The following is a 27,508-nucleotide window of genomic DNA, read 5'->3' on the forward strand; positions in this document are numbered from 1 at the left end:
ATGTCTTTGTCCCTGGTTACATAAATGAGCCCAAGCCGGTTTTTGTGTTTGAGTCCCAGGCTCTTCGTAGTAAGTATCTCACGGGCCTAGAATCAACGCTGCCTCTTCATGACCCCCTGTGGGCTTTGGAGACTATAAATGTCTATGGGAGTAGAAAGCCCAGGTTTTCTCTCGAGGAGTGGCTGGTGGTTTTGAACTACCAACCATGTGGAAGCCCACTGGTTGATAATTCAATTGTTTAAAGTAGTTAATCCATGACCCAACTAGCAGATTTGTATCCTCTTGGGGGCTCCCTGCCTTACCTAGCCTGATAGAGAAACGGTACCCCACATCTGCTAACCCCCAGATAAGAACTCTGTAGGTATCAAGATGCCCAGACATCTGTCTGTCCTTCCTCACTCTCTGACCAGTGCCTTCCTACAGTAGTACACCCTGGGACCCCTGCTTTCCTCCTCCCCCACTGGGCCTCCTGGCCCCTCTGAGGGTTGCCCGAGTCCTCTACCACTGGAAGCCGCGTGGTTGTGGAGAGTGCCCGCTATAGCAGTGGTCGGCACGGCCCCATTTCTTCCTCTGTCTTCTTCCTTGGTGAACCCCAAACTCCCTCCAGGTCACTGCCACCCTGATACTCCTCTAGCAGAAACTGGTGTCTAGGAGGATGATGGTGGCTGTGACAACAGGGGACACACATAGACACGACACAATTGTTTTATAAGAGTAAACCAACGGGTACAGCCAAACTGCTCAACAGCAAGAGATTAGTTTGCCAAGCCGGGGCACATCGATACGACAGAACCAAGGCACCCTGATGACACAGGGGTAAGCCCTGGAAGGTTCATCCAAAGACTCGCGGTTCTGACCCACAGTGGCTCTGTGGGAGAAGTCTACCTGGGCTCTGCTCTGGAACCTTCTACAGCCCAGAAAACCCTCGGGGCCACCACTGATAAGGAAATGCTATACCGTGCACTGCAGAAACCAACTCCAAGCTCACTGCCAAGGGGTGGTTCCAAGTCAGAGGGAGTCGGGTTAGCAGCCCGACACACAGGCCTCCAGGGCTGCCTTTGAACTAGAGTGCTAGGGGCCAGCGGCCAATCATGAAATCAGAAGTACAGTATCCCCTCATTTGGGGAAAACGTATATGCATACCAGAAAATGTATCAACATAAGAATTCGCAGAAAACTGTATTGGCACACATACATTAAAATAATCAATGTCTGGAGCACCGAAGTAAGTCTTTCTGAATGGCCATTTTAATTTCATGTGTGTGTGTTCGTCTCCATTTTCCACATCTCCTACAATGGACAGCTATTACTTGCATAATTAAGAAATGGCTTTTATTTGGGGGGTGAGGGCTGTGGATGCGGCTGAGCTGTCAGAGCCTTTAAAGGGTGTGTCCAGGGGCAAGGATGTTGGATCTGGTGTGCCAATCCAGTGCTCAGCACTTGTGCCCTGTAACACCTCTGCCACAGTCTGCCCCCCACCCTCTCAGACTCCAAACCACATCTCCCCCGCTGGCAGAGTGCTGTCATGGCTACCCTCAGGCAGAGATGGCCCGTAGCTCACTTGCTTACCTTTTTGAAGAGTCTGATGACATCCTCGCTGATCTGGGAGAGGCGGACGATGACATTGTTCATGAAGATGTCATTGAGGGTGGCGTGGTCACGGCTCTCCCGCCTGGTCTGATGCAGAACGAGATACCAACAGTTCACCGGAGAGAGGAGGTGCTGGTCCTTCCTGCGGAAACCAAAGCAGCCCCGGTTGGCTTCACCCAACAAGTATTGATCACGTTTTAATCGCCCATACCCCACACCTTGACTATTTGACCTTCACAACCTCCCTTCAAGGTCAGCTTTAATTCTGACCCATTTCCCAGCTGAGGGACCAAAAGCCACCGGAGGGGGAGTGATCCTCCCAAGGTCACTTGGGCCCAAACCCAGGTCTTTGAAGCCAGTCCTGTCCCAGTCTCTGCCTCCACTGACAGCAGCTTTTACTACCCACGCCTCTCCCTCCCAGGACAACGCTGCTTTCCTCGGATTCAGACGCACTAGACCGATGATGTTTGGAACACCGGGGCGGTTTACCAACGACCCTCTGGAAAGAACGAAGAGTAGACACCTCCCCCTACCCTTTGGCCCCTTACACTTGGCCGCCCAGCACTTAACCAGCAGCATGACCCAATCAGAAACTACTCAGCATGTGAGTCATGGGCCCATCCTTGGGGCACACAGAGGTGACGTGACACTGCCTGCAGCTGTGAGGTCCCCAGCCAAGTGGTTGAAGCAGAAGAGCCAGAGTGGGTGGTGATAGACTGTCACTTCCCCTTGAGAAATTGGACAACGCTCTACTCTCCTGAGTCTTCTCTGCGGACCACCACATGTTCCTTCGGCTTTTGTGCCAGGTTCTTCCCACCTGGAACCTTCCCTCCTGCTTCCCCCTCCCCCTGGAATGCCTCCTCCTCTCTCCCCAGGTCTTGGCTTCAGTGACAACTCCTCTTGAGGAGTTGATTGGGGGGTCTTCCAAAAAGACACGTTGAAGTCTTAGCCTCAGCGCTGGTTGAAGACACGTTGAAGTCTTAGCCTCAGCGCTGTTGTGTGTGAGCTTATTTGGCAGTAGGGTCTTTGTGGATGTCATCAGTTAATAAGAGGTCGTACAGAAGTAGAATAGTCCCTATCCAATATCACCAGTGTCTTTATAGGAGGAAAGGGGCAGGGAAACAGAGGGCCACATGAAGATAGAAGCAGAGTGCATCTACAAGCCAGTGGATGCCAAGGATTGCTAGGGAGGAGCAAGCAAGGCTCTTTCCCTAAGAGCCTTCACAGAGAGCATGGCTTTGTGAGCTCCTTGATTTGGGACCTCTAATCCCCTAAACCATGGGGTGGGGGGGTGGGGTTAATGCCTGTGATTTTAAGTCATCCAATTTGTGGAACTTTGTTAAGGCAGCCCCAAGAGACAAAGACCCTTCTCCAGCAAAGCCTTCTCTGGCCACATGCTAAGGGGTTCTCAAAGTGTGGTTCCCAGGCCGCTGCATCAGCCTCACTCAGAGACTTGTTGGAAATGCAGTCTCGGGGTCACCCTAGAATATTGAACATGAAACTCTGGGTTCACAGTCTGACATCTGTGTTCTAACCAGTCCTTCAGGGGTTCTGATGCACCTTCAGGATTGAGAGCCTCTACCTTTTGGGGTTCCACCCCGTCACCCTCCTTTAGGCTCCTATATACTCTTACCGAACAGGGACTGTTTCTGCTTTATCCCCCAGTGCCCAACAACTTGCTAGCCATACCGTAAATACTGAGGGAGAGGAAGTCATACTTGTGCTGGGTCTCGGAGAACGAATAGGAGAGGTCCACAGGGACAGAGCAAGGGGAGCTGCAGGTGTAAAGAAAGGGAAATGGCTCCCTAGAGTTGGAATTCAGAGTGTGGTGGGGGTGGGTAGGTAGAACAGGAGGCTGGAGAGACAAGTGGAGGTTCTAAATGCAAGGCTAAGGATTCCGGGCCATATCCTCCAGGCTGCACTGTGATCTCTCTGGGTAGCAGTTTGAATCACTTGGGAGATATTTTAGAAACACTGGTTTCATGTAAGACTAATTCATTGATTATTTTTAAACACTCTATAGACGAATCTAAAAATTGTTATAAATGAGTCACTTTGAGTCAGGGGCGAATTCAATCATAGCTAAGGGCAACCACAGACAATTCAAATGTGCAGTCAGGATTGAGAATCCTTGCTTGTGGGTGGTGGGTCATCATGGAAATTATTTAAGAAGTATGGGCTAACCATTGTGTAGCTGCGAAGGCTCATAGGATGCATCTTAGAAGATAAGTTGATGGACAGTTAGGTGGATGGATAGGTGGGTGGGTGCATGGGTGGATGGATGAATAAATGGATAGGTAGGTGGGTACAGGGATGGATGGATGGATGGATGGATGGATGGATGGATGGATGGATAGGTGCATGTGGAGGGGGTGGATGGATCAATAGCTAGGTGGATGGTTAGATGGATGGATGGATGGATGGATGGATGGATGGATGGATGGATCAATAGCTAGGTGGATGGTTAGATGGATGGATAGATGGATGGATGGATGGATGGATAGACAGATGGATAGAGGTGGGCATAAGGCTGGAGGCAGGAGAACCAGTCAGTAAATGATTTTAGCCCTGAATAAGAGACAGTGGTGGCAGCAGAGGCAGCCAAGGCTGGGCTTGAAAGGCTGTTCAATGTGAGGACAGATCATCTAGAAGATGTCCTGGGTGTGGAGAGGCAGGAGAGGGGAGCGTAATGGGTGGTGATTCTGAGGTCTGCATCTGAGGCAACTGGGTCAGTGCTGAAGACAAGAACTTCGGTAAGAACTGCCAAGGGAGAAGTACGTTTGGGCAGAAAGTGCTTCATGTATCCTAAATTTCACAGCGTCCTAAGCGATGATGGAAATGGAAAGATTAAATGCGGGATGAGATCACTGAGCTGTTACCTAAATTATGCCAGGGGCTTGGCTCAGCCTGGGCTGCACCAAGTTGAACATCAGCAGGGAATCAAATGGGCAAATGTATGGAAATCAAAGCAAGAAGGTGAGTTTCAGAGGGAAGAAAAAAAATGAGATCTTGACGAGGCGCCAAAGTGCTGGTACAGCATGGGGACCGTTAATCAGGTCACCTAGCCAGAGAGGTACCCTCAGAGGAAGGGCAGGGAGAAGAGTCTCTTCCTTACCAGAAACTAGGTGCCAGGAGGCCAGGCAGTCTAAGACTGAACAAGGGACAGGGAGGAAGAGGAAGTTACCCCAAGCCCTCAAGGACATCTCCAATTGAAAGGGACAGCTGCTGGGAAGTTTGAAGGGTTTCATTCATTCATCGTCTGCCTTGGCGTGTACATGCCCAGTGCCACGGTGTCCCCAGAGCCAGGGCAGACAAAGCCCTGCTGCCACAAGCTGTTCCTGGAGTCGGGAGCCACAAGGAATCCGTGAGATGTACTGGTGGACAGGAGGCTGTGGAACAGCCAAGGGGCATTCACCTGGGTTTGAAGGTGAGAGGTCAAACTTCCTGAAGGAGGCATTTTCTGGGCTGAGAAGGAAATGTTGGAATGGAGTCAGATGAGGAATGCGGTAAACAAAGGCTCAGGCCCAGGCCGAGAGACGCTAACACGTTGGTTGCTGCCAAATGTGGCACGGGCAAAGAGGTTTGAGCACGGGGTTCCAGGAGGGGGCAGAAAGTGAGACTGGAGGGCGAGGTGGGCAGTTTGCAAAAGGCTCCAAGTTCCACTGTCCTGAGGGGGGTTGAGCGCAGAGGAGCGTAGGGACAGGGTTACAATGGCAGAGCCTCACGCTGGCCGCAGTGCGGACAAGAAGAGACAGGCTGGGAGATGCTGGAAATACTGAGGTGGTGAACTGACTGAACCTGGAGACTGGCTGGTCGGGGACCAGGACCGGCCATCGGAAGGGAGGAAAGACATCTGAGACAACTCTCCGATTTTCTAGGTCGTGGCCCTTGGGGAGAAGGGGTGGCTTTCACTAAGGTGAGGAGGAGCAGGTCTGGGGTGAGGAGAGGAATTTATACATGGGTATCAGACATATGGGCTAATATCGGACTTGTAGACTTGATCTGGACTGGGCTGGGATGTCTTCTCTGTGTACAATGGCTCTCTGATATCAAGCTCTTCCTTATACACACTTGGTGTCTGTGAATCTGTGGCACTCGTCTACCTGGATGGACGGACACACTGTTGCAAGTTGGCTTCAGTGGCCTGGACCCCATGGTACCCGGCGCTCCTCATTTCGAGGCAGAGGAGGGAAGTGAGTTGGGACCAGGCAGCAGATGAAAGTCGGTGTGATGAAATAGACGCGTGGGTATGGGGCTACATTTTCACCCTGGGCCCACCAGACCAGCAGTGTGACCTTGGGTAGGTCACTTGCCCCTTGGCCACGCTTCTCAAATAACATCTTGTACCCTGAGGTCATACCCCAGAAAGCAGCTCTGTGGTCACGCAGTCAGTAGTTCATCCATTCGAATCGACTAGGTCCCCGAGGCCGAGCTGCAAGCAGTCACAGCTCCCACGCCTGCTTCCACGGGGCTTCCAGTCTAGGCAGTGGTTCTCAACCTGTGGGTTGCAACCCCTTTGGAGGTTGAAAGACCCTTTCCCAGGGGTCGCCCGATTCATAACAGTAGCAAGATTACAGTGATGAAGTAGCAACGAGAATAATGTGATGGTTGGGGTCACCACCACCTGAGGAACTGTATGAAAGGGCCGCCGCATGAGGAAGGTTGAGAACCCCTGGCTAGTGGGAGGGAGGCAGATGTCCTCCACGGACCCACATGTGTGTGCAGAGGCCCAACCACAGAAGGCGCCGGGCAGGAAAAGGGGCTGGTGCCACGAGAGGCCACCCGAGGAGGCATGACCTGATTTGGAGGCACTGAAGGGTCCCAGAGGAAGGACTTATTGGGCTGAGGTCTATAGGAAGAGCTGGAGGGGCCTGGTGGGTGGGGCTGGGAGGGAGCTGCAGGCAGGGGGAAGGGGAGGGCAGAGGCTCATGGAGGTCGGTGGGGGGAGTTTTGTTCATTTAAGGAAAAGCAAGTAGGAGGGGCTGAAACTCTGGAAGAGGCAGCGGAGTTGGGGAGACTGAGGGGAAGGGGAGGGAGTGGCAGTGGGTTGGAAAGGGATGTGGTCTCTTGGACTCTGGTAGTGTTTTGTCTGCATCCTTCTGCCATCTGGAGCACAGCGGGGGCCAAGGTACTCCAGGGCCCAAAGGACGCAGCCTTCAGGACCTGTAGCCGGTGCCTTTCCCTCTTGAAAACGGAACCTCCCGGACTTGGGATCCAGCTCTGCAGCACCCCAGCCGCCAGGGTCGCCGGCTGCAGCTGCCTTTTGTAGAAAGGACAAAACAAACCCTCTAAGACACCCTGCGTGCTTTCTGCTTTTCCAGTCTCCCATCCAAGTGTCTACCCAGCAGGCGGAAGCTGCTGAGCTAAGACTGAACGTTAGAACGTTCACATATATATTTTCTTTCTCCTCTTGCAGCCAGAAAATAGCAAGGAGCATTTCTGGTGAGTCACAGCTTTCCTTCTTTGGCCGCGGAGCTGGGTAAGAGGCTCCAAGAGACCGCAGCGAGAGAAGCAAGCTGTCTGCTAGGTTGGGCGGCTGTGGCCTTGCCAAGCTGGCGAGTTAGGAAAAAATGAAATTAGCAGCGAGTGGATTTCTCCAGCTTCTCAACTAGGGGCAGGAAAATCCCATTCTGCAAACACAGCCATTTCCAGGCCCATGAAGCCAGCCCCACATGGCAGAAAGACCCAATCCACTGCCCTGGCAGTGTGGTCTCTCAGGGAGGAGGCGAGCTCCTGCTGCAGACACTGTTTGCCAGACACCCAGGCCCCTGCCTCAAGCTCCCTGCTCCCTTCTGAAAGGTTCTTGGGTCTTACATTGGGCTAGCACCAGCAGCTGCATCTGAAATGGCTCACTCGGTTAGGTGCCACAGCAGAAAGACCTGGCTAACTTCTCACTACCAAAGTGCCTCAGTCACAGTGACCCTGTAGAACTGACTCAAGGGCGGTGAGTTGGGTTTGGGTTTGGAAGGGCCACAAGCAGCATGTAGGACCCACTGAATAAGGTCGCTCTGAGTCGGAACAGACTTGACGGCACTGGGTTTGGGGTTTGCATCGCGTGGTGGGTGGCCCACTGGTTACCCAGGAACTGCTCACCACAGGGTTGGGAGTTCAAGGCCACCAGCCACTCTGCAGGAGAAAGAGGAGGCTTTCTACTCCCACAAAGAGTTACCGTCTGGGAAACCCACAGGGGCAGCTCAACTCTGTTCTCTCGAGTTGTTATAATTTAGCATTGACTTAACGGCAGTGAGTTTGGTTTGGGTTTTAAAGACTTGTCTTACAATTCCTGGGTTTGATAAAGACAGGCGGGGTCCAGGATGGTGCAAATGTCAGCCAGCTGCTAACTGGAAGACTGGTGGTTCAAGTCCACCCAGGGACTTGTTGGCTTAAAGACCTGGCGACCAATACCTGAAAGCCCAGTCATGAAGTCCCTATGGAGCACAGCTTGGCTCTGGCACACGTGGGGTCTCCAGGCGTCAGGGGGTAACACGACAGCCACAGGATTTACTGGTGTTAGGCTGAATTCAGCAAATACTGGCCGAGTCCCCATCTTGTGCCAGGCTGTAGAGCTTTTGGTCTTTTGTGGAGGCAGGGGCTCATAGAATCATCAAAGAATCACACAAACAGAAAGTTACAAGTGTGATAGAAGTTGTGAAGGAAAAAGACACGCTGCCCTGAGAGGGGGTGGAGACTCGGCCTTACCTGGGGCAGGTGGAGGTGGGCATGGCTGGGTATGTGGGTCCTGCTTGCCCTTAGGACCTTAGCTGAGCTGTCCCTGCTCACTGAGGCCTTCCCTGACCACGCGGCAGCCCCAGCTCTCCATCCACTGCCCTGCTTGATTGGCATACAGCACAACCACCCCTGGTAGCTTGGCACCACTTGCTCCTTTATCGTTGGTCCTCTGGTCTGTGTGCCCCTCCCCAGCTGAGGTCTTTCTGGAACAGTGTTAAGAGGTGCCCGGGGGGCAGAAGGGTGGATCTGAACATGGCACAGGGAGAAGGAAGCACCTTCCTAGCAGTGAATGCGAAGGCACCGCGGACATGGGGCCCTTCTAGAACTGGGAGAAGGTGAGTGTGGCCAGAAGGCAGGAGGGTACGGGCAAGGCATGGTGCTGAGGCTGGACAGGGAGTACAAGGGGATTCTGCAGGGCCTTGTAGAATGAGCCAAGTCTTGGTGTTGCTACCCAGGTGGATCCGGAGGCCCAAGAAGGGGTTATATGATCACTCTGACATCTCTCCCATGGGCCCCAGAGGAGCAACTGCAGGAGGAGGACTGAACTCCTCAGCTAGCATTCAAGGCTGGCCCAGTGTTCCGCAGCTCACAGAAACCTTTTCCAGGCAGCAAAGCTGGGGCCAGGGATGGATTTCTGCCTTTACCTATTTCGTGCCCCCGAAGGAATCTGAAGCTGCTGCAGGGGGTTGGAGAGCATGGTCCGGGTCCTGGGCTTGTGGCCCAGAGAGGTCTCAGAGGATTCATTTTGTCATCACCCACATGAGGGATCCGTGAGGACCCTGCAGGTTTCTTTGACAACAGCGACTGCAGGCTCCAAAGTCCAAGTGTATGCGAGAGCCTGGCAAAAGAATTTCCCCCAGTTTCCCAACTTACTTATTTGAAAAGACTAAATAGCACAAAGAATTTGATCCATGAGTGGTTGTGGGAGTTATATAATCTGTTGTCAATGTGAGACTTAAGAGTGAAGGGGTAGAGATTAGCCTGTCAATCAGGTCACGGCTAGATGACCTCATTTGGAGGCACTGAGGAGATAAATAGCTCGCTGGAGGCGGGACACATGCTCACTCCTGTGAGACATTCCTTTTGAGGAGACATATGGAGTGTTTCTAGAGACCTGGAGCTGAAAGAGCCACGTGGAGACCCACGCCAGTGCTGAGATGCTTATACTGTCACTAGATCCACAACTTTCCACCCACTGGCCTGTGATCTTCCTGGATTCAGCGTCATTGCATGTGCTGCATGAGTCTAAAGAGGAATTTATAGGTTTGTATCAGACACACGGGCTAATATTGGACTTGATCTGGACTGGGCTGGGACATTTTCTCTATTCAATTGCTCTTGTATATAAAGCTCTTTCTTATACACATGGGTCTCCCTGGATTTGTTTCTCTAGTCCACCCAGACTAACACATTGGTCTTTGTCCATCCAGCTATATATCTACTTTCCAGGGAAGGAGAGTGAAACTGCTGAACTCTGGGGACTCTGCCAAGGTCACACGTGTTGCTGCTTAAGCGGCGATCTGGCTTAGTTCAAACAGAAATACACAAGGTGGCTTTGACAAACAAAGTTATTCCCTCACAATTTAGGAGGCTAGAAGTCAGAGTTCAGACATTCACTTTCTCTCTGTGTTGTCGCCTTCAGCATCGGTCGGCCCGTTATGCCCAGGAGCTCTCTGTGTGTCTAGGCATCAATCTTCCTTCCCCTGGGTCTAGGAGTTTCTCAGCAAAGGGACCCTAGGTCCAAATGACAGTCTCCACTCCCAGCTCTTCGTTCTTGGTGGTACAGATGTTCCCTCAGACCTCTGCTTGCTTTTTCATCTCTTCTCTAACACCAAAGAGCTAGACTCAAGCTGCAATCTAGTCCTGTTGATTGGACGCAGGCTCCTACGCAGGGCTGCCTTTCGCCTTGCCTCAGTCACATCACAGAGGCTGGAATTTACCAAACACAAAGGATGATGACATCCGATTTTACACAATAGAGAAGTACATAGTCCTGAAAATCACAGCCGAACCAAGTGTTTTTGTGGGAACACTGTTCAGTCCTCAGGATCTCAGCATACTCCAGCTTCCTGCCCACAGGATGCCCGCCTCCTCTCTTGCCATGAGGGCCATGGATGGCACCAGTGGTCTGCATGCCACCGCTAACCACAAGCCTGGCACTTCAAGCCCACCTTACAACGCCCGAGGAGAAAGGCCTGGCAATCTGCTTCGGCCCAGGACCAAGGAGCACAGGCCCCCGCGGTCACCCCCTTGGGTGCCCGGAATCAAATTCAACTTGAAAACTCTGAGTTTGTTTTGTTAATGCTGCTCATTCAGCTGAGTCCTACCCTTCAAGATCTACTTCAAAGCGCTCTCCAGGTGGTGGGGAGCATTCTCTGACTGCCTGTCACCAGGGATCATGTGAGACACATAGAATGTCCTCACTATAGCACTCATTGACCATCACCAGTTCCCCTTGAGCCAGTTCCACCTCCGAGTGTCAGAATGGAACGGTGCGAGTGTGTAGTAAGTATATGTTAAACCATGGTCATTTCAACCTTCTTTTTCAATGAGTGTTGTTTTGGAAGTAGTTCTCCAGGCCTTTCTGCCAAGACACCTCTAGGTGGGTTCAAACTGCCCACCTTTCAGTTAGCAGATGGGTGTGTTAACCATTGGACCCACCATCCAATCTTTGACATGACTGTGTAACCCCATTACCTTTCACCTGTGTGGGGCTGGTTTCATCACCGTAAGCGCCTGGAAGGCAGGAAGGATATCTTACATTTCCAAAGCCCATGGTAGAATCTCATTCATCCAATCATTCACTCATTCATGTTTTTTGGAATCAACTATGTCACAAGGAGCCCTGATGGTGCTTTGGGCATTGGACTGCCAACCACAAGGTCAGCGGTTCAAACACACCAGTCGCTCCAGGGGAGAAAGATGAGATTGTCTGCTTTCTTAAAGATTTACCATCTCAAAAACCCTGTGTAGCAGTGGTTCTCAACCTTTCTCATGCCATGACCCTTTTATACCATTCCTCATGTGGTGGTGACCCCCCCATAAAATTATTTTTGTTGCTACTTTATAACTGTACTTTGCTACTGTTATGAATCGGGCAACCCCTGTGAAAGAGTCCCTCAACCTCCAAGGGAGTCGTGACCCACAGGCTGAGAACTGCTGCTATACAGGATTGCTATGCATCGGAATCCACTCAATGGCAATGGGTTGGGCTTTGGTTTACTATGTGCCAGCCACTGGACAAGTCATCAAGAATGAGAGAGATGGCGGGGATATGCCTTGCAAAAGCTCCAAACCTAGTAGACATGAGAACAAACCAAGAATTGTGAAGGCTATGGGTCAGGAAACCTCCTGTCGAAATGACAGGAATACTTCACACTGACAAGCAAAAATGAAGCTACATTGGTTCCAACTCTGTAGAAGTCTGGGGGTTTGTTAGCCTCTGGCACAGCTAGATCAAGGGGCTCAATGGACGCCCCCAGTACCTGTTCTTACTCTCCCTACTTCTTGGCTCTGCTTTCCCCTCCGTGTGTTTGCTCCATTCTCGGGCAGAGTCTCTCCCAGACCAGCAGGATCCGAAAAGCATGCAATCCCAATGGAAGGAAAGCACCGTGAAAGTCCTGAGATTGCAGCTCAGTGGACGGACTTGGGTTCTGCCCGGGCCTGATGGAACGCTGGTTGGTCACAGGCTCGCCATGTCCTGGGGGATGATTCCCCAGAGGAAAACGCAGATTTTATCAGAAGAAGGGGAGGCAGGCTTAGCAAACAAGGCTGGAGATGCCTACTATGTTACGCTGTGTGGAGTTCGGGCTTCCGGAGGAACAGCGTCTGAGTAGAGGGGGAGTCACAAGAGCATTTGTACTGGGCTTTGACGTGCACATCAGCATTTGCCAGGTGGGAAGGGCGATGAGGGAGGAAGGGCTGTGAGTGAAGGTGTGAAGTGGTGCTGGGAATGGGAAGATGTTCTAGCTGGTTGGGGCAGGGGTGAGGCAGTGTACAGAGGAAGAGAAAGCCATTGTGCTAGAAAGGGAGAAGCCAGACCATGTAATGACTCGTAGGTCAAGGTGGAATGAAGGGTTTGGCTTGACCAATGATGTGATCGGTCCCAGGGCAGGGAGGTCAGGCGGGAAGCAGAACAACTGTCTAGAGCGGAGAAAAAAGAAACTCACTGCCCTGGAGTCGATGCTGACTCATAGTGACCCTAAAGGGCAGGGGAGAACTGCCCCCACGAGTTTCCAAGGCTACAACGGTTTACAGGAGTAGAAAGGCCATCTTACTTAAAGTGCCTGTTGGTTTCAAACAGCCGACCCTGCAGATTGCAGCCCAATGCTTAGCCAAGGCTTAACGTGGAGTTTTGGCTCAGGCCAGCTCCAGGACGCGTAGAAGAAGAGCTGCTTTTTCCTCCTGCAAACTCTGACGTGTACTTCAAGGCCCCGTACAAACCTTCCCTGCTCCTCCTCCACCCTGATGTGGAGGCCCATTCCTCAGACCTCATCATGGTACACACGGTGTCTGGCATCTTAGGTGAATTTGCTTCTGACTTGTCGACTATATTCATGGTATCACAATGGAAAGCTCGGCCTCAGTAGACAACGCTTGGTCAAACTCATCTTTTCTTCTCCTGCAAGGCCCCTTTTGCCTTCATCCGTCTTACCGTGAATGTACCCTGCCCACTGTGTATTTAGAACTAGATAGAGTATGGGACCCTGACCCATGACTCCTCTGGCCAGTTCTTTCATGGTCAGTGCTGTAACCCTAGAGTTAGACTCACCCTGTCAGACCATCAGATCCCTGGCCTGTCCAGCGGGGCTGGTAACACCTTCCCTGACTTCCCTTTCCCTCATCCCCAGGGCTGGGGAGACCCTTTACAATGTATAAGGTGCCATCTAATCTTAAAGGTTACTGCTATCCTATTTGCCTAGTGGGACCAACTCTAGAGCCTTGTTGTTGTTGCTGCTAGGTGCCGTCAAGTCAGTGCTGACCCACAGCGACCCTGTGTACAACAGAACAAAATACTATCCAGTACTGCGCCATCTTTACCATTGCTCCTATGCTTAAGCCCATTGCTGCAGCCACTGTGTCAATCCATCTTGTTGAGCGTCCCACCTCTTCCACTGCCCCTTGACTCTACCAAGCATGACGTCCTTCTCCAGGGACTAAGCTCTTCTGACAATATGTCCAAAGTCTGTAAGACAGAGTCTTGCCATCCTTGCCTCCAAGGAGCCCCCGGGCTGTACTTTTTCCAAGACAGACTTGTTTGTCCTTTGGGCCCTCCATGGTGCTTCCAGTGTTCTTCTCCAGCACCATTCAAATGCCTCTCCTTCTTTGGTCTTCTTACCCAATGCCTGGCTTTCACACGCAGATGAGGCAATTGCAAATACCATGGTTTGGATCAGGCCCACCTAGGTCCTCAAAGTAACATCTTTGTTTGTCAACACTCTAGAGAGGTCTTGTACGACAGAGTTACCTAACACAAAGCGTCTGCTCTCTTGGCTGCTCCTTCCATGAGCATTGATTGTGGATCCAAGCAAGACCAACCCCTTGACAACTTCAGCCATTTCTCCATTTATCATGGTGTTACCTAATGGTCCCGTTAGGAGGCTTTTGGTCTTCTTGACATTGAGTTGTAGTCCATACAGAAGGCTGCGGTCCTTGATCTTCATGAGCAAGTACATCAAGTGCTCTTCAATTTCAGCAGCCAGGTTCTGCTCTCTGCACGTCGCAGGTTGCTAACAAGCTTTCCTCCTATCCCGGTGCCACACGCTCCTTCTCAGCATTCGGCTGCTCTGACGCTTCGCTCGGCACACAGACTGAGGGAGCGCGGCAAGACGCTGCAGCCTGATGCCCGCCTGTCCTGACTTCAAGCCGCGCTGTGCCCCCTTGTTCTGCTCCCACAACTGCCTCTTGATCATGTACAAGTTCTGCATGAGACAATGAAGAGTTCTGAAGTCCCCATTCTTTTCCAGGTTCTCTATACTTCGTTATGACACACACAGTGCATCCTGCCTTGGCATAGTCAATAAAGCACAAACATCTTTCCGGTATTCTCTGCTCTCAGCCATCTGGCAGACCCCAGAGTGTGTGTGCTTTTAAAATCCCACTTATTAGAATGTCTATTCTCCATTTTTAGGATATACACTAAAAATACATGTGTGTATATGTGTATCAAGCATGTATATGTATTCCTCACTGCCATCAAGTCCATTCCGACTCACAGTGACCCTACATAGGGTTTCCAAGACTGTACATCTTGACAGGGGCAGAGAGCTTCATCTTTCCCACCAGGAGTGGCTGCTGGGTTTGAACTGCCAACCTGTATGTCTGCATGCATCTGCGTAAATGAGTCATCCTGGCTTCCTCTCTGGAGATGGTTGAGTATAGTCCCTGAGGATCCCACGAAACCTGGTGTGGGAGCTGGAAAAGGGCCAGACAGAAACTTGGAAGGAGAAACGGGCTGTGCAGAAAAGGCAGCCATAGTCAGCTCCTTGATCACCCGTCAGCGCTGGCCTCCTGCCCTGTGACCCTCCCCAGGGAAGACAGAGGAGGCAGAGATGAAAGATGTCGATGCACAAGAGGAATTGCTGTCTTCAGGATTTCTGGCCATCCTGCATTCCCTTGTACTTACCATCTCTCCATGAGTTATCTTCCTTTAACTTAAATAAACGTAGTCATCAACGACTGCCCGACTCTGCAGGAGAAAGATGGGGTTTACGCTCCATGCAGCATTACTGTCTCTGGAAACCCAATCGACCCTGCCGTATGGGGTGGTTATGAGCCAGCATTGACTCAATACCAGTGAGCTTCCTTAAAGAACAGCATGGCTCCAGTAAATAGAAGGTAACCGAACAGGTAAATTAAAGAGAAAGAAAACAGTGCTGTTTTCTGGACAGATGCTGAAGATGGTGGTCAGCTCTCTGTTTGATGAGAGGAGATTGAAAGGAGATTTTGGTTAAGCTAAAATTAATTAAAAGGTTTTGGCTAAAAGAGATTAGCCCAAACCAAACTCACCGCCATTGGGTTGACCCTAACATATAGCCACCCTGCAGGACAGAGTACCCCCGCCCCAGTGGGTGTCTGTGTGGAACAGAAACCTCAACTTGCTGCCCATGGAGCAGAGCATTCAAAGTGCCGACCGCCCGTTAGCAGCCCAACCTCCTCAAAAGGAGATCAGAGAGGCGTTACTACATCCTAGAACCAAACAGAGACAACTAGAAAGATCAAAAGAGAAACTGAAAAGAGAATTCAGTCATTTCTAGTCCATGTGCTAGCTGTAAAGCTCCAGACTAAGAGAGACTAGGAGGAAAGGCCGGATGATCTGAACACTATCCGGGGAAACCCGATGGATCGCAGCAGGACCTTATCGGGCATGGTGCGGAAAGATGAGCCTGTAGGCTGGCAGACCCTCATGGTGCACTGGCTGTGGCCACTGGCTCAAGGACACCAGCCACCGGGAAGATGCGGTCGGACGGGCAGTACCAAAGGCCCCCGGGGGTCAGAGCTGACACTATAGCAGCTGAAGCTCTGAAACTGCCTCCCACAATTCGCATCTCTGTATGCAGACCAGGTATATTTGAGAGAACACTTGTAGTATGTCAATCTTTTCCTTTATCCATGAAAACTTGGATAGAGCTTCTGTTCTGTTATGTATCAGAAAGGGGGTGAAAGAATGGGAATGCCCCTTGGGCAGCTGGCAGAGTGAAGTGGGCAAAACAGGCTTGTGAATGGGTTCATGCCTCAGTAGTCTGACCAGAGCCCAGGAGGCACACACAAAGCCATGTGGGAGGCACAGAGGGAGCAGCTGAGTATGGGCCTGGGGGCCGCAGCAGGGGCTTCCCAGAGGAGGTGACCTCCATGAGCTGGCCTTTGGGGGAGAAGCGGGACTTGACCAGGAAGACCGGAGGGAAGCCCCGGCATCCACACAGGGAGGATGTGGTCCGGACTGATGGGTGACTTCAGGAAATACCCTGCCAGCCCAGAAATATGAGGGGACATCCCAAAAGCATGTCACTCTACACAGTTCTGTATTTTGGAGCCAGAACAACTGAGATTCTAATTCTAGCCCTACAGCTTCCTTCTATAGCTGTCTCTCTCGTGGGGAGGTGGGAAGGCTGCTTTTCCAACTGGAAACGATAGAGAGAGTGCCTGCCTCATAGGTCACACCAACTATGTTGAAGGTCAAAGGTGATCTTGTGTGTAAACGCTGCAACAGAGCACCTTGGTAAGATGGTAGGGTGGCTGTGGGTGAGCATTTGAAATCTCAAATCGCCTGCATAGTGCAGGCCCCCAGCCATCAGACAGAGCCCAGGGAAGATCAGCAGGCCTGCAGAGTTGGCATGGTGGGCACCAGGCTTCTCTAGGAATAGTAGGGGCTGGGGATGGAGCCTGAGCCTGACCTGTAAGCCTGTCTCCATTACCTCCACCTGTTTCCAAATGAAGCTTTCTTTCGGACTCGCTTGAACTTTTATAGGATCCACTGACATGCTGTGAATGTGCTTCTCTGTCCAGGATGAGCCTGAGGACTACGTCTCAATGGCAGCATCTTCTTAGGGACATGCTACCACCTCTGTGCGCAATTCAGAGATGCTGGATTCCCAGTAAGGAGCGCTGTCTTGGCAGGCATGTTAGGAACTCACTGGGATCCTCCCTCCAAGGGCTCCTGGGAGCTGAACAATGCTCAAAAAGTGCCCTCGTAGAGCCAAGCTCTTCCCAGCCCTTTCCAAATTCTGACAGTCGCCAAACATCTGAGACATATTTGAACAGAACTGGATATTGGTTTGGGGTTGAGGGCAGAGAATCTGCTAGCTAAATAACAGCAACCAACACTCAAATTACTGCACATAGCATTTTAAAAATCAGTTTTATCTTGTGAAAGGAGCCTGGTTGCATAGTGGTTATGTGTTGGGCTCCTAACCACAAGGTCAGCAGTTCGAAACCACCAGGCAGCTCCACGAGAGACAAACGAGGCTTTCTACTTCCTTAAAGAGTTACGGTCTTAGACACTCACCGAGGTGGTTCTACTCTGTCCTGGAGGGTCAATATGAGTCAGCACTTGACTCAGTGACAGTGGATTTCGTTTTTCAGTCTATCTGGTGGGCAGTGAGGGGCATCAAAAACATGTGACTCAGAACAGAAGGGAGCTCTGTTATCCAAACCCGGACAGCACTCTCTGAGCAGGGTGCCTCTCTTCCAAAGGGCCGTGTGATTTTAGTGTGGAGCTTTTCCTCTTAGGTCCGTGGGTGGAAAATACCCGTTTGCATCTTAGCAGACATGTGATTAGTTTGTCTGGCTTTCATTATTATTTTTGAAAATATTTTATTCATCTCCTTCTTCCACTAAATGGTTAATTCTACCATAGTCAATCAAATCCATCTCATTAACCATTGTCAATCCAGGGCCTGGCACATGGCACAATTTTATTCCCTTGGGATCCAGTTGATTCCAACTCACGGTGATCCTTTGTTGCTCCACTGGATTTTCCTTCTTTCTTTTTGTTATGGTTGTTAGTTTCATTGCTCTTGTTGTTGTTGTTTAATCATTTTATTGGGGGCTCTTAAACGTTCCACACATCAATTGTATCTAGCACATTTGCACATATGCTGCCATCATCATTTCCAAAACATTTTCTACTTGAGCCCTTGGTATAACCTCTTTTTTCTTGTCCCACCAACATGCTCCCACCATCATGATCAATTATATATTATTATTTCGTATCTTACACTGCCAGTTGTCTCCCTTCCCCCATGTTTCTCCACATTTCTGTTACCCATCCCCTTCTGGGGAGGCTATATATCTAACCTTCCCTCTCTCCTCCTTCCCCTTCCCTCCACTGGATTTTCTTAACTGTAATCTTTTGCAAGTGGTTAAGCGCTCAACTGTTAACCAATGGTCGGTGGTTCAATCCCACCAGCCACTTCATAGGAGGAGAATGTGGCAAGCTGTGTCTATGGAGACGTACAGCCTGGGCAACCCGACAGTACAGTTGTTCTCTGCCCTGTAGGCTCACTAACGAGCCCTGGTGGTGCCATGGTTAAGAGTTGGGCTACAAACCATGAGGTGAACAGTTCAAACCGCCAGCCTCTCCGAGGGGAAAATGGGGTTTTCTGCTCCCATAAAGAGCGACAGTCTCAGACACTGACAGGGGGCAGGCCTACCCTGTCCCACAGGGTCACCAGGGGTCAGCATGGACGCCATGGTAATGAGGTTCTTGTGGTTGTTTGATCTTTTAGATTTGACTTTAAGTATATTTCTCTAGGTGATATTAGAATACACATGCTACATTCCCAAACCCTGCAGAACACGCATTAAATAATGGTGGGTAATTTGGGGAAATGTGGGAGAGGGTTTAGTTTCCTGCTCCAGATCACTTCTCTTTCTTTAAAGTTTTACTGGCACTTCTTCCGCGTGCCGTGCACCTCAGTAGTTCAGTCACGTCAGGACACTGTCTTCTCCCTGGGCTCACTCTGAGTGTGACGGAGCGAGTCTGGTTTTCCCGTGTTTGGGTAGGGTCGCTACGTGCTGGACTTTCTCCGCAGGGGCTTAGGGTTTGGTCTGGGGAATCTGGAGAGAGACAGATCAGCAAATCCTCCCTCTATTCTCAGAACCAGCCACTGGATGAGTTCAAAGCTACAAGCCTTAGTTTGGAGCTGGGGGCAAGCGTTGGTGCCCTCCAGGGGCGCTGCACATGGTAGGGGCTCAGTGAGCATGGTTCGACACATCAACCTAGAGGATGACTGGGGACTGCCAAAAGGACAAACCCATCTGTCTGGGAAGAAGCACAGCCGCGTGCTCCTTGGAGGCAAGGATGGCCAGGCTTTGTCTTGTGCACTTTGGGCGTGTAGTTAGGGGAGACCCGTCCCTGGAGAAGGACTCAGAAAACAGGAGGGCAGTGAAAAGGAGGAAAACCTCTCCGAGACGGAACGGGAACGGCGCAGTGGCTGCAACAATGGCTCAAGCAGAGGAACCAATGGCGCAGGCCTAAGGCCTGGTGCGAGCCCGACGGCGTTTTCTCTGTCATGCGCAGGATCGCTGCGGTCAGAATAGACCCGATGGCACCCGGCAACACCACCACCATCACAGACACATCATGGACACACAGAGGAAGGAACCGGGCAGAACCAAACGGGCTTTCCAGAGGAAGCGGCAACTCAACCTGGAGACCTGAAGGGCGAGTGGGGTCGTGCTGTTCAAAGGCCAGAGCTGTGGGACTGGGGTGCAGCTGGCCCTCATCACAGCCTTGTCCCTTGTCCCTTGTCCCTTGTCCCGGGCCTGTGCTTGCCTCTCCAGAGGAAGCTCACCCTCGGAGAGCGGGTCCCGGGGTGTTCCTCTGTGGACACTCAGCACAGCACTGAGCCGCAGCCCGGAAAACAAGGGGTGCTCAATGCACAGGGTTCCAATCAGTGGGAGACAAGCCGGGGCAGGAATGGGGGATGCTGGATGCGGGCGCTCAGAAGCCCAGGGCGCACTTTGGGGAAAATAAGCCACTCGGTCCCGGTGGAGTTCACTGAGTGTGAGACAAAGCCCTCTGCATCCAGCCGCCTCTCGGCTCATTGTGAAGGGTGCCTAGAGAGCAGGGCTGTCGGCGCGCTTTCTTAGCAAGGCTGTCAGCACATAAACACCAGGGAGTTCTCTTTTCACTCTATTTTCCACGAGCCTTTGGAAGCTCCCTGACATGGAAGATGGGAACAGAAGCACATGATGTCTAAATGTTCCACCTGCCCCAGGTAAACTCTCTGAATCAGCATCCTAGCCTTTCTTGGAAGAATGGGCCGCCGGGAACTCCGTGCGGAGATGCAGCACCTCCTGAGCAGCTACACATTTTTTTCAGTTGACCAGGTAGACCGTTGGGGCCTATTGCCCCTAGAGAAAGGGGTACCTGGCTTGTCTGGCTCCATCACTCAACTCAACTCAACTCCCTACCTGAACCTACGTAATCTCTCAGCCATGGTGGGCTTTCTAGGACAAGTCTCCCCCTCATTCCCCCTCACTACCTTCCTCCCTCTCACCAGAAACACTTGTCTCCACCCCAGCACTGGGCCATTGCTGGGGGAATAATGGCAAGACCTGGCGCTGCACCCAAGGTGCTGAGTGGTTCCTTGGGAGGCAGGGGGATGCTCTTCACTGGGGGAGCAGCGAGCCAGCAGGGCGAGGCTTCAAGGGCAGACAGGACCGAGGGCCCACAATGGGGCACAGGCCTCGGGCACCAGCTCCAGGAAGAGGTGACCGGGTCACACTGGTTGACCCGGAGGTCAAAGAGAGAGTGCGGCCAGCCTTAGACACTGCCTGCATTTGCATCGTGCAGAGAGCCTCCCAGCTGCATAGCCTGGGCCCTCATCCCAATTAGACCTCCATGGTATGTCACGGCGCTCCATTGTCCAAGCTGCCAGCTGCGGGTCCCGCTCCATCTGGTGGCCTTGGTTAATGAACCCATGAGGGGCCGACCAAGCTCATTATATGCCATGCAGAGGACCAGGGGACCCCCTCCTCCATTCTCCCCCAGTCCCCACCTGCTCCTCCTCTCTTCCACATTCATACTGGGGGTGGGGTGGCAGGAGATAAGGCTCCCTCCCCACCACACACACCACACAGTGTTTACAGCTGTCGATGACTCACAATACAGGATGTTCCAGTGACTGCTCAGCCTGAGAAGTGGGTCACTTACTCTCTGTCTTTAGATGTGTGTGTGTGTGTGTGTGTGTGTGTGTGTGTGTGTGTGTTTCCAAACTCGCAACTCCTGCCATCGAGTCATTTCTGGCTCACAGTGACCCCACGAGCACAGGGCATGGTTGCCCCTGTGAGTTTCCAAGACGGTCACTCTTCACAGGAGTAGAAAGCATTGTTTCTCCCTCCGAGCCACTGGTTGTTTCAAATTTTTGACCTTGTGGTTCACCATCCCGCGCTCCACCCGCTGGGCCCCCAGGGTTTCTTATATGTTTGGGGAGGGTCCAAATACCCTGCTGCCCTCAGCCTGACCCTAGTCCCCTCAGATGAAGCCAGTAGAACCAGGGACCAGGGTGGCAGGTCCAACCCGCGTCTCTCCTATGGAAGGTGCAGAACACGCTTTGTCAAGTTGTCTTGTGAGAGCATCCGCATCCTACTCTTCAAGGTGGGCAGTTGCCACTGGCATGGAGTAAGTGCCCACTGAATGCACTCTATAAATCATCACCATGCCGCTGTTGCTATTAGTGAAAAGTGGCTGAGGAAGCAGCCAGGGTGGCCTTTAAGAGATGAAGGACACACAAACTGAAAGACACCCATTCTTATATCCCTCTGCCATCGAATCCAATCCAACTCACAGGGAACTTACATCAGGTTCTGACACTGCAAATCCTCATGGGAGCAGACAGCTTTGCCTCTTTCCCGAAGAAGGGCTGGTGGTTTTGAACTACTGACCTTGCAGTTAGTTTGAGCTTATCCCAAAGCATCATCATCAGGGGTAGGGAGGTTGCTATTATTCAGCAATACAAATAACTGCCATGAAGAGACACGGGGAGACCTTACACCGTGAACGAAGCCAGTCTGAAAAGAGTATGTATTCTAAAAGTCCAACTATACGACATTCTAGAAAAACATCCCAAACTCAAAACCTATCGCTGTCCAGTCAATTCTGACTCACGGCGATCCCGTAAGGCAGAGTAGAACTGCCACATGGGGTTTCCAAGGCTGGGAGCCTTCACAGGGGCCAACGGCCACATCTCTGTACAGCAGAGGGGCTGCTGGAGGGTTCAAACCTGACCTTTTGGTTAACAGTCCAGCTGCTTACCCACTGTGCCACCAGGAGACAACTCAAGGGGAAGGGGTTGCTGTAAAGGTTCAGGAGAGGTGGGAAGGTGGAGAGGTGGGGAGGTGGAGAGGTGGAAAGGTGGGAAGGTGGGGAGGTGGGGAGGTGGGGAGGTGGGGAGGTGGAGAGGTGGGGAGGTGGGGAGGTGGAGAGGTGGAAAGGTGGGAAGGTAGGGAGGTGGGGAGGTGGGGAGGTGGGGAGGTGGGGAGGTGGGGAGGTGGAGAGGTGGAAAGGTGGGAAGGTAGGGAGGTGGGGAGGTGGAGAGGTGGAGAGGTGGAGAGGTGGGGAGGTGGAGAGGTAGGGAGGTGGAGAGGTGGAGAGGTGGGGAGGTGGGGAGGTGGAGAGGTGGAGAGGTGGAGAGGTGGGGAGGTGGAGAGGTGGAGAGGTGGGGAGGTGGGGAGGTGGAGAGGTGGGGAGGTGGGGAGGTGGAGAGTTGTAGCATGGGTCCTTTTAAGAGCAACGCAACAAAGCTGCATGAAGCTGTCATGGCGGCAACTGGCATCCTATGTTTTGACGGTCTGCCTTTGCCAGTGAAGCCCCGGAGTGAACCCCACTGCCACTGTGGATGTTAGTGGGCCATCGGCTGCAACAAATGCACCACACAGATGCCAGATACTAATAAGAGGGGGACCACGTATCTGTGGGGGGGCCAAGTCTATGGGAGCAGAAAGAAACGTTCCTTCTGCGTAAGTTTTCAGGAAGCACAGAACCACTCTAAAAAAAAGTGTACAGAAGCAAGAGAGTCAATACAAGAACCCAAATGTGTCCCCTCCTACTTTCCTGTATTTTCTCAATTGCACATAATGAGTGTTTTACTTTTATCCTCTAAAACCCTGCAAATCTTGTCCCCAAAAATCTATCCGAAAAAATTAAGACTCTGTGATGGGAAAGGAGATAGGCGGTGCATGGGAGCGGTTATCAACCGGCGCTTCCTCCCGCCATGAACATTCAGAAAATGGGATGAGGTAGAAGCAGAAACAGCTGCAGAGAAGAGGTTCGGCAACTTCTTCTTCCCGCGGTCAAGAGAAGAAACCCTGTGAGTGAGTGCTCATTCACATGCTGCTGCACGGACAGGGGACGGGTCTTGGGGGGTTGAAAGAAGAGAGGAGCCGCTGGGTGGGGCAAACAGGGTACTCAGCTAACTGAACCCCTATAGGTGCCGTTCACCCAGAAGCACCTTGGAAGAAAGGTGCTGTCCTTCCTGAAAAATCAGCCAGGTCTCCTCTGACACACACGCTGGAGTCAAGCGGACAATAGTTGGGTTGTTGTTGTTGTTAGGTTCTGTTGAATCGGTTCCTGCTCATAGCAGCATATGTACAACAGAGTGAAACACTGTCTGGTCCTGCGCCACCCTCACCACTGTCCCCATGTAGCTGGTTGGGGTGGGGGAGCGTGTAAAGGAAGAGAACCCCCTGGCCAGATCAACACGGCCAGAGGATGACGAAGAAAGAGTCAGACGGGATGCAGTGCTGGACGGTGGCCTAGAGCTGAGTTGCATGCGGGTCAGTTGCTGCACAGTGAGCTGAGGAGAGGAGGCAAGCCCAGGGAGGCTGTGCTGGGTGGGGTAAGCGGGGGCAGCTGTGGGTGGGGCCCATGGCCATGGGAAACTGCTGCATCCTGTTTGCTTCAGGGGGCTGGACCCAGAGGGTCAGATCCTAGTATGCTGTGCAGGTGGGGGACTCAGAGACAGCTGTGAGGAACCCAGGGGCTGAGCATGAGAAGTAAGCCATTGCTTTCATGGGTGGGATGAGGCTGGGACACAGTCTGCTGCTGGCTCTGCTGCCCCACCACCCCCCAACCACAACCCCTCTGGGAATGAGGAAGAGGTGTGCTCGGGGGATCAGTTCCCTGAGGAAGGTGCCAAAGGACTTTGGAAGTGGGCTGGTTGGCCAGATCAGGTGAACAGATCAGGTTGTCCTGGTGGCACTGTGGGTTAGACCCTGGGCTGGTCAAAGGTTCACACCCACTGGCCCGCCTGCAGCATCAAGACGAGGCTGTCTGCTCCCAGACGGTGTATACTCTCAGCGGCAAGATTTCGTTTTAGGAACTCACCAGTGTTGCTATGCGCCAAAATCGTCAGTGGCAGTGGATTTGACTTGGTCATTGTGGTGGTTACATCATCTGGTGTCAGTTTGGACTTCAGAAGGTTAAGAGTGTAGGGGTGAAGTCTAGTCAGTCAATCGGGTCATAGCCAATGAGGCCTCTGTGTGGGCGTGGCCTTCTCCTGAGGATTCCGGGAACTCCTGTATTTCCTCCTTGGAGGTGGGAGACTCTCTCTCTGCTCACTCCCTGAGAGACACTCTACTGACAAGACACTGGCATTATGCTGATAGACCCTGTGCCCTGGGAAGTGGAGGAGCCATGTGGAGACCCTTGCCAGCTCTGAGATACTGCTACCACCACTTGATCCGCAAGACTTTGCACCCACTGGCCTGTGATCTTCCTGCATTCGGCATCATTGCATGTGTTGCCTGAGTCTGAAAAGGACTTTATAGATTGGTATCTGACAGATGGGCTAATATCAGACTTATGGACTTGATCTGGACTGGGCTGGGTTGTTTTCTCAATATTCAACTGCTCTTGTATATAAAGCTCTTTCTTATACATATATGAGTCTCTATGAATTTGTTTCTCTGGTCTTCCCGGACAAACACAGTAGTCTTGAGAAGAGGCGGAGTGGCTTGGGCACGAACAGAGCCTAGTTCAATGCCTGGGCACAGTAGGACAACATTAACACGAATTCACTGAGCATTTGCCTGCCTCTTGGATTACTCACTTAAATCCCCACGGTGCCTTAGGCATAGAAACGATTTCTATCTTCATTTTACACACAGGGAAGACTGAGGCTTTAGTGGTACAAGTAGGGTGGAACCCCAGGTCCTTAAAGGTCCAACCACCCCATGAGTCTTTGCCACCTGGCTGCTTTGCTCCCTGCTGGCCCACCTGGTGCTGCCTCCCCTGCCCCCCAGGGCCCCCCTGCCTTCCCCAGCCCCTTCTCACTTGAACTGGTGCTCCCGGGAGCTGCGGATTTTGGAGGAGAACCGCTCAGCCAGCTTCTCCAAGCTCCGGGAGTACTCGAGCTCAATCTCCGCTTTCCGCCGGAAGAACTCCTGCAGGTCCTGGAGCAGCTGCAGCCGGGACTCTGATTGCTGTTCCAGGCACTTGAACTGCTCCACCAGCTGCGTGCGGATCTCTGCGACAGAGGCAAGGCAAGGGGTGGGAGAGCATTAGGCTGGTGACAGGGACAGCAGTGGGACTCCCCAGCTGAACCGTCACCCCAGGCTGCCAGTGCCATTCGCACCGCCCCTCTCCCACAACCCCACGCCCACCCACCCCATCCAGAGCCTCCCAAAGCCTCACTAGAGATGGAATGTTGGCACAGATCGTTCTGCCACACTGTCTAATCCAGTGTTTCCCACCACCCGCCCGCCCCACTGTGCCTGCCATATGCGTCCGGGCGGAACTGTGCTCCCTGGAGTTTTCAGTGGCTGCTTTTTCAGCACTGGGTCGCCAGCCCTTTCTTCCAAGGTGGCTCTAGGTGGAGGTGGACGCCCCTCGCCTTTGGGTTGGCACCTGAGGGTGTTGGCCACTAGCATTCCAGTCCTTTATTTGATCTCAAAAGTGAACTCTCTTCTCTTACTGAAATGAATTTGCTCCAAGCGAGAAGTTCCCTCTAACTATGTAAAACCACACGCCGGGCTGATATACAGAACACACACTCAAACATTTGGCAAAATTCTACCCTGAATGCATGGCTTACCTACACCAGGCAATCAACATGGGAATGACAGCCATGCCCTTGATCTAGTCACGATGGAGGGGGCTCTGAAAGGGGCACCTCTTTCTTTTTTTAAGATCATTTTATTGGGGGCTAGCACAACTGTTATCATAATCCATACATGCATACATTGTACCAAGCACATTGGCACATTTGTTGCCATCATCATTTTTAAAACATTCGCTTTCTACGTGAGCCCTTGGTATCAGCTCCTCACTTTCCCCCTCCCTCCCTCATACACCCTTGATAATTTATAAATTATTATTATTTCATGTCTTACACTGACCGCTGTGTCCGTTCACCACTTTTCTATTGTCTATCATCCCCCTGGAAGGGGTTATATGTAGATCATTGTGATCTGTTCCCCCTTTCTCCCCCCACCCCCACCTTCCCCTTACCCTCCTGGTTTTGCTACTCTCAATATGGGCTCTGAAGGGTTTATAGATCCTGGATTCCCTGCGTTTCCAGCTCTTATCTGTACCTGTGTACATGCTCTGGTCTAGCCGGATTTGTAAGGTAAAATTGGGGTCACGATGGGGGGAGGGAAGGTGGAAGCATTAAGGAACTAGAGGAAAGTTATATGTTTCAGCAGTGCTATACTTCACCCTGACTAGCTCATCTCTTCCTTGGGGCACCTCTTCTCTTTCATGCCATGACTCCATCCCACTTTGAATGACCTTCAGTGTCATGTACCACCACAGATCCCATGAATGGACTCTTGCCACATTCTAGGAAGTGCCGTGGCCAACCCTCCAAATCTGCTTCTCTATGCAGGAGACTGAGTTTGGCTGGGGCCCTTGCCTCTCATGTCCAGCTACCACCTGCCTGTCCGTGCAGGCCTGCCAGGGGCTGTGATGCTGGGTGCGTGGAGCCCCCAGACTAGGCTGGGTGGGGAAGCAAAGCTTGGGCTCTGATTTTGAAATGTTGAAATGGAAAAATAGCCCCAGCAGATCGAAAACTAGTGTAGGGCTGGCAGCGTTCTTTCCCGTGTGCACGGGGTGGCTGCAGTCAGGGACCAACTCAGTGGCAGCTGGGAACCAGAGTTCAAAATCACAGAGGAACCCCAACAACCACACCCTGCCTCACCCTCACACCTATCCTACCATCGCTGGTGCCACCCCATGACAGCCACTCCAAGGGCTGTGTCCTCAAAGCCATCTGCACACCACCTCCGGGCTGGAAATTCTTCCACGGCTCGCCCTCTGCCTGGGAGTCAGAGCAGCCCATTGGCACGGAGGGAGCCCCGGGAGGCCGATGGAAAAGCTGACAGTTTAACCTCCTGCAGCTCCCTGGGAGAAAGGTCCTGTGACCTGCTCCCATGAGATCAGCCGAGAAAACAAGATGGGGCGGTTTGCTCTGTCTCATAGGGTCACGATGAGTTGGGAGCCCCTCCATGGTGTCTAACAACTTCTGTGTGGAATTCAAGGTCTCTCACCACTTTGTCCCAGACTTTGCTTCTAGGAGTCCATTCACCCACTCCCAAACCATTCAGCCAGGCCTTTCCATGTCGGTCTGAAGCGAGGGCTGATGCCGCCTTGACCATCTCCCAGAGAGAGCCGTCCTTCAAAGGGGGGCCGGCCTGGCCTGGGCTGCATGGAGACTGCCCAGAGGATGAGCAGGCGGGAGAGTTATGA

The 27,508-nt window shown here is 52.2% G+C and overlaps 1 protein-coding gene across 2 annotated transcripts in view; it reads right to left on the bottom strand.

The window, feature by feature from the left end:
* SRGAP3 (SLIT-ROBO Rho GTPase activating protein 3) overlaps positions 1–27,508 on the bottom strand; it is a 300,362-nt gene that overhangs the window by 128,305 nt on the left and 144,549 nt on the right. For both annotated transcript variants that reach the window (XM_075550390.1, XM_075550392.1), the window contains exons 2-3: positions 25,097–25,289; positions 1,570–1,732 (exon numbers count right to left, since the gene is read on the bottom strand). In XM_075550390.1, the coding sequence (XP_075406505.1) occupies positions 1,570–1,732; positions 25,097–25,289 (356 nt within the window). The remainder of the gene's footprint in view (positions 1–1,569; positions 1,733–25,096; positions 25,290–27,508) is intronic.

Source organism: Tenrec ecaudatus, chromosome 5 (assembly GCF_050624435.1).
Source record: "Tenrec ecaudatus isolate mTenEca1 chromosome 5, mTenEca1.hap1, whole genome shotgun sequence".
NCBI classification, from domain to species: domain Eukaryota; kingdom Metazoa; phylum Chordata; class Mammalia; order Afrosoricida; family Tenrecidae; genus Tenrec; species Tenrec ecaudatus.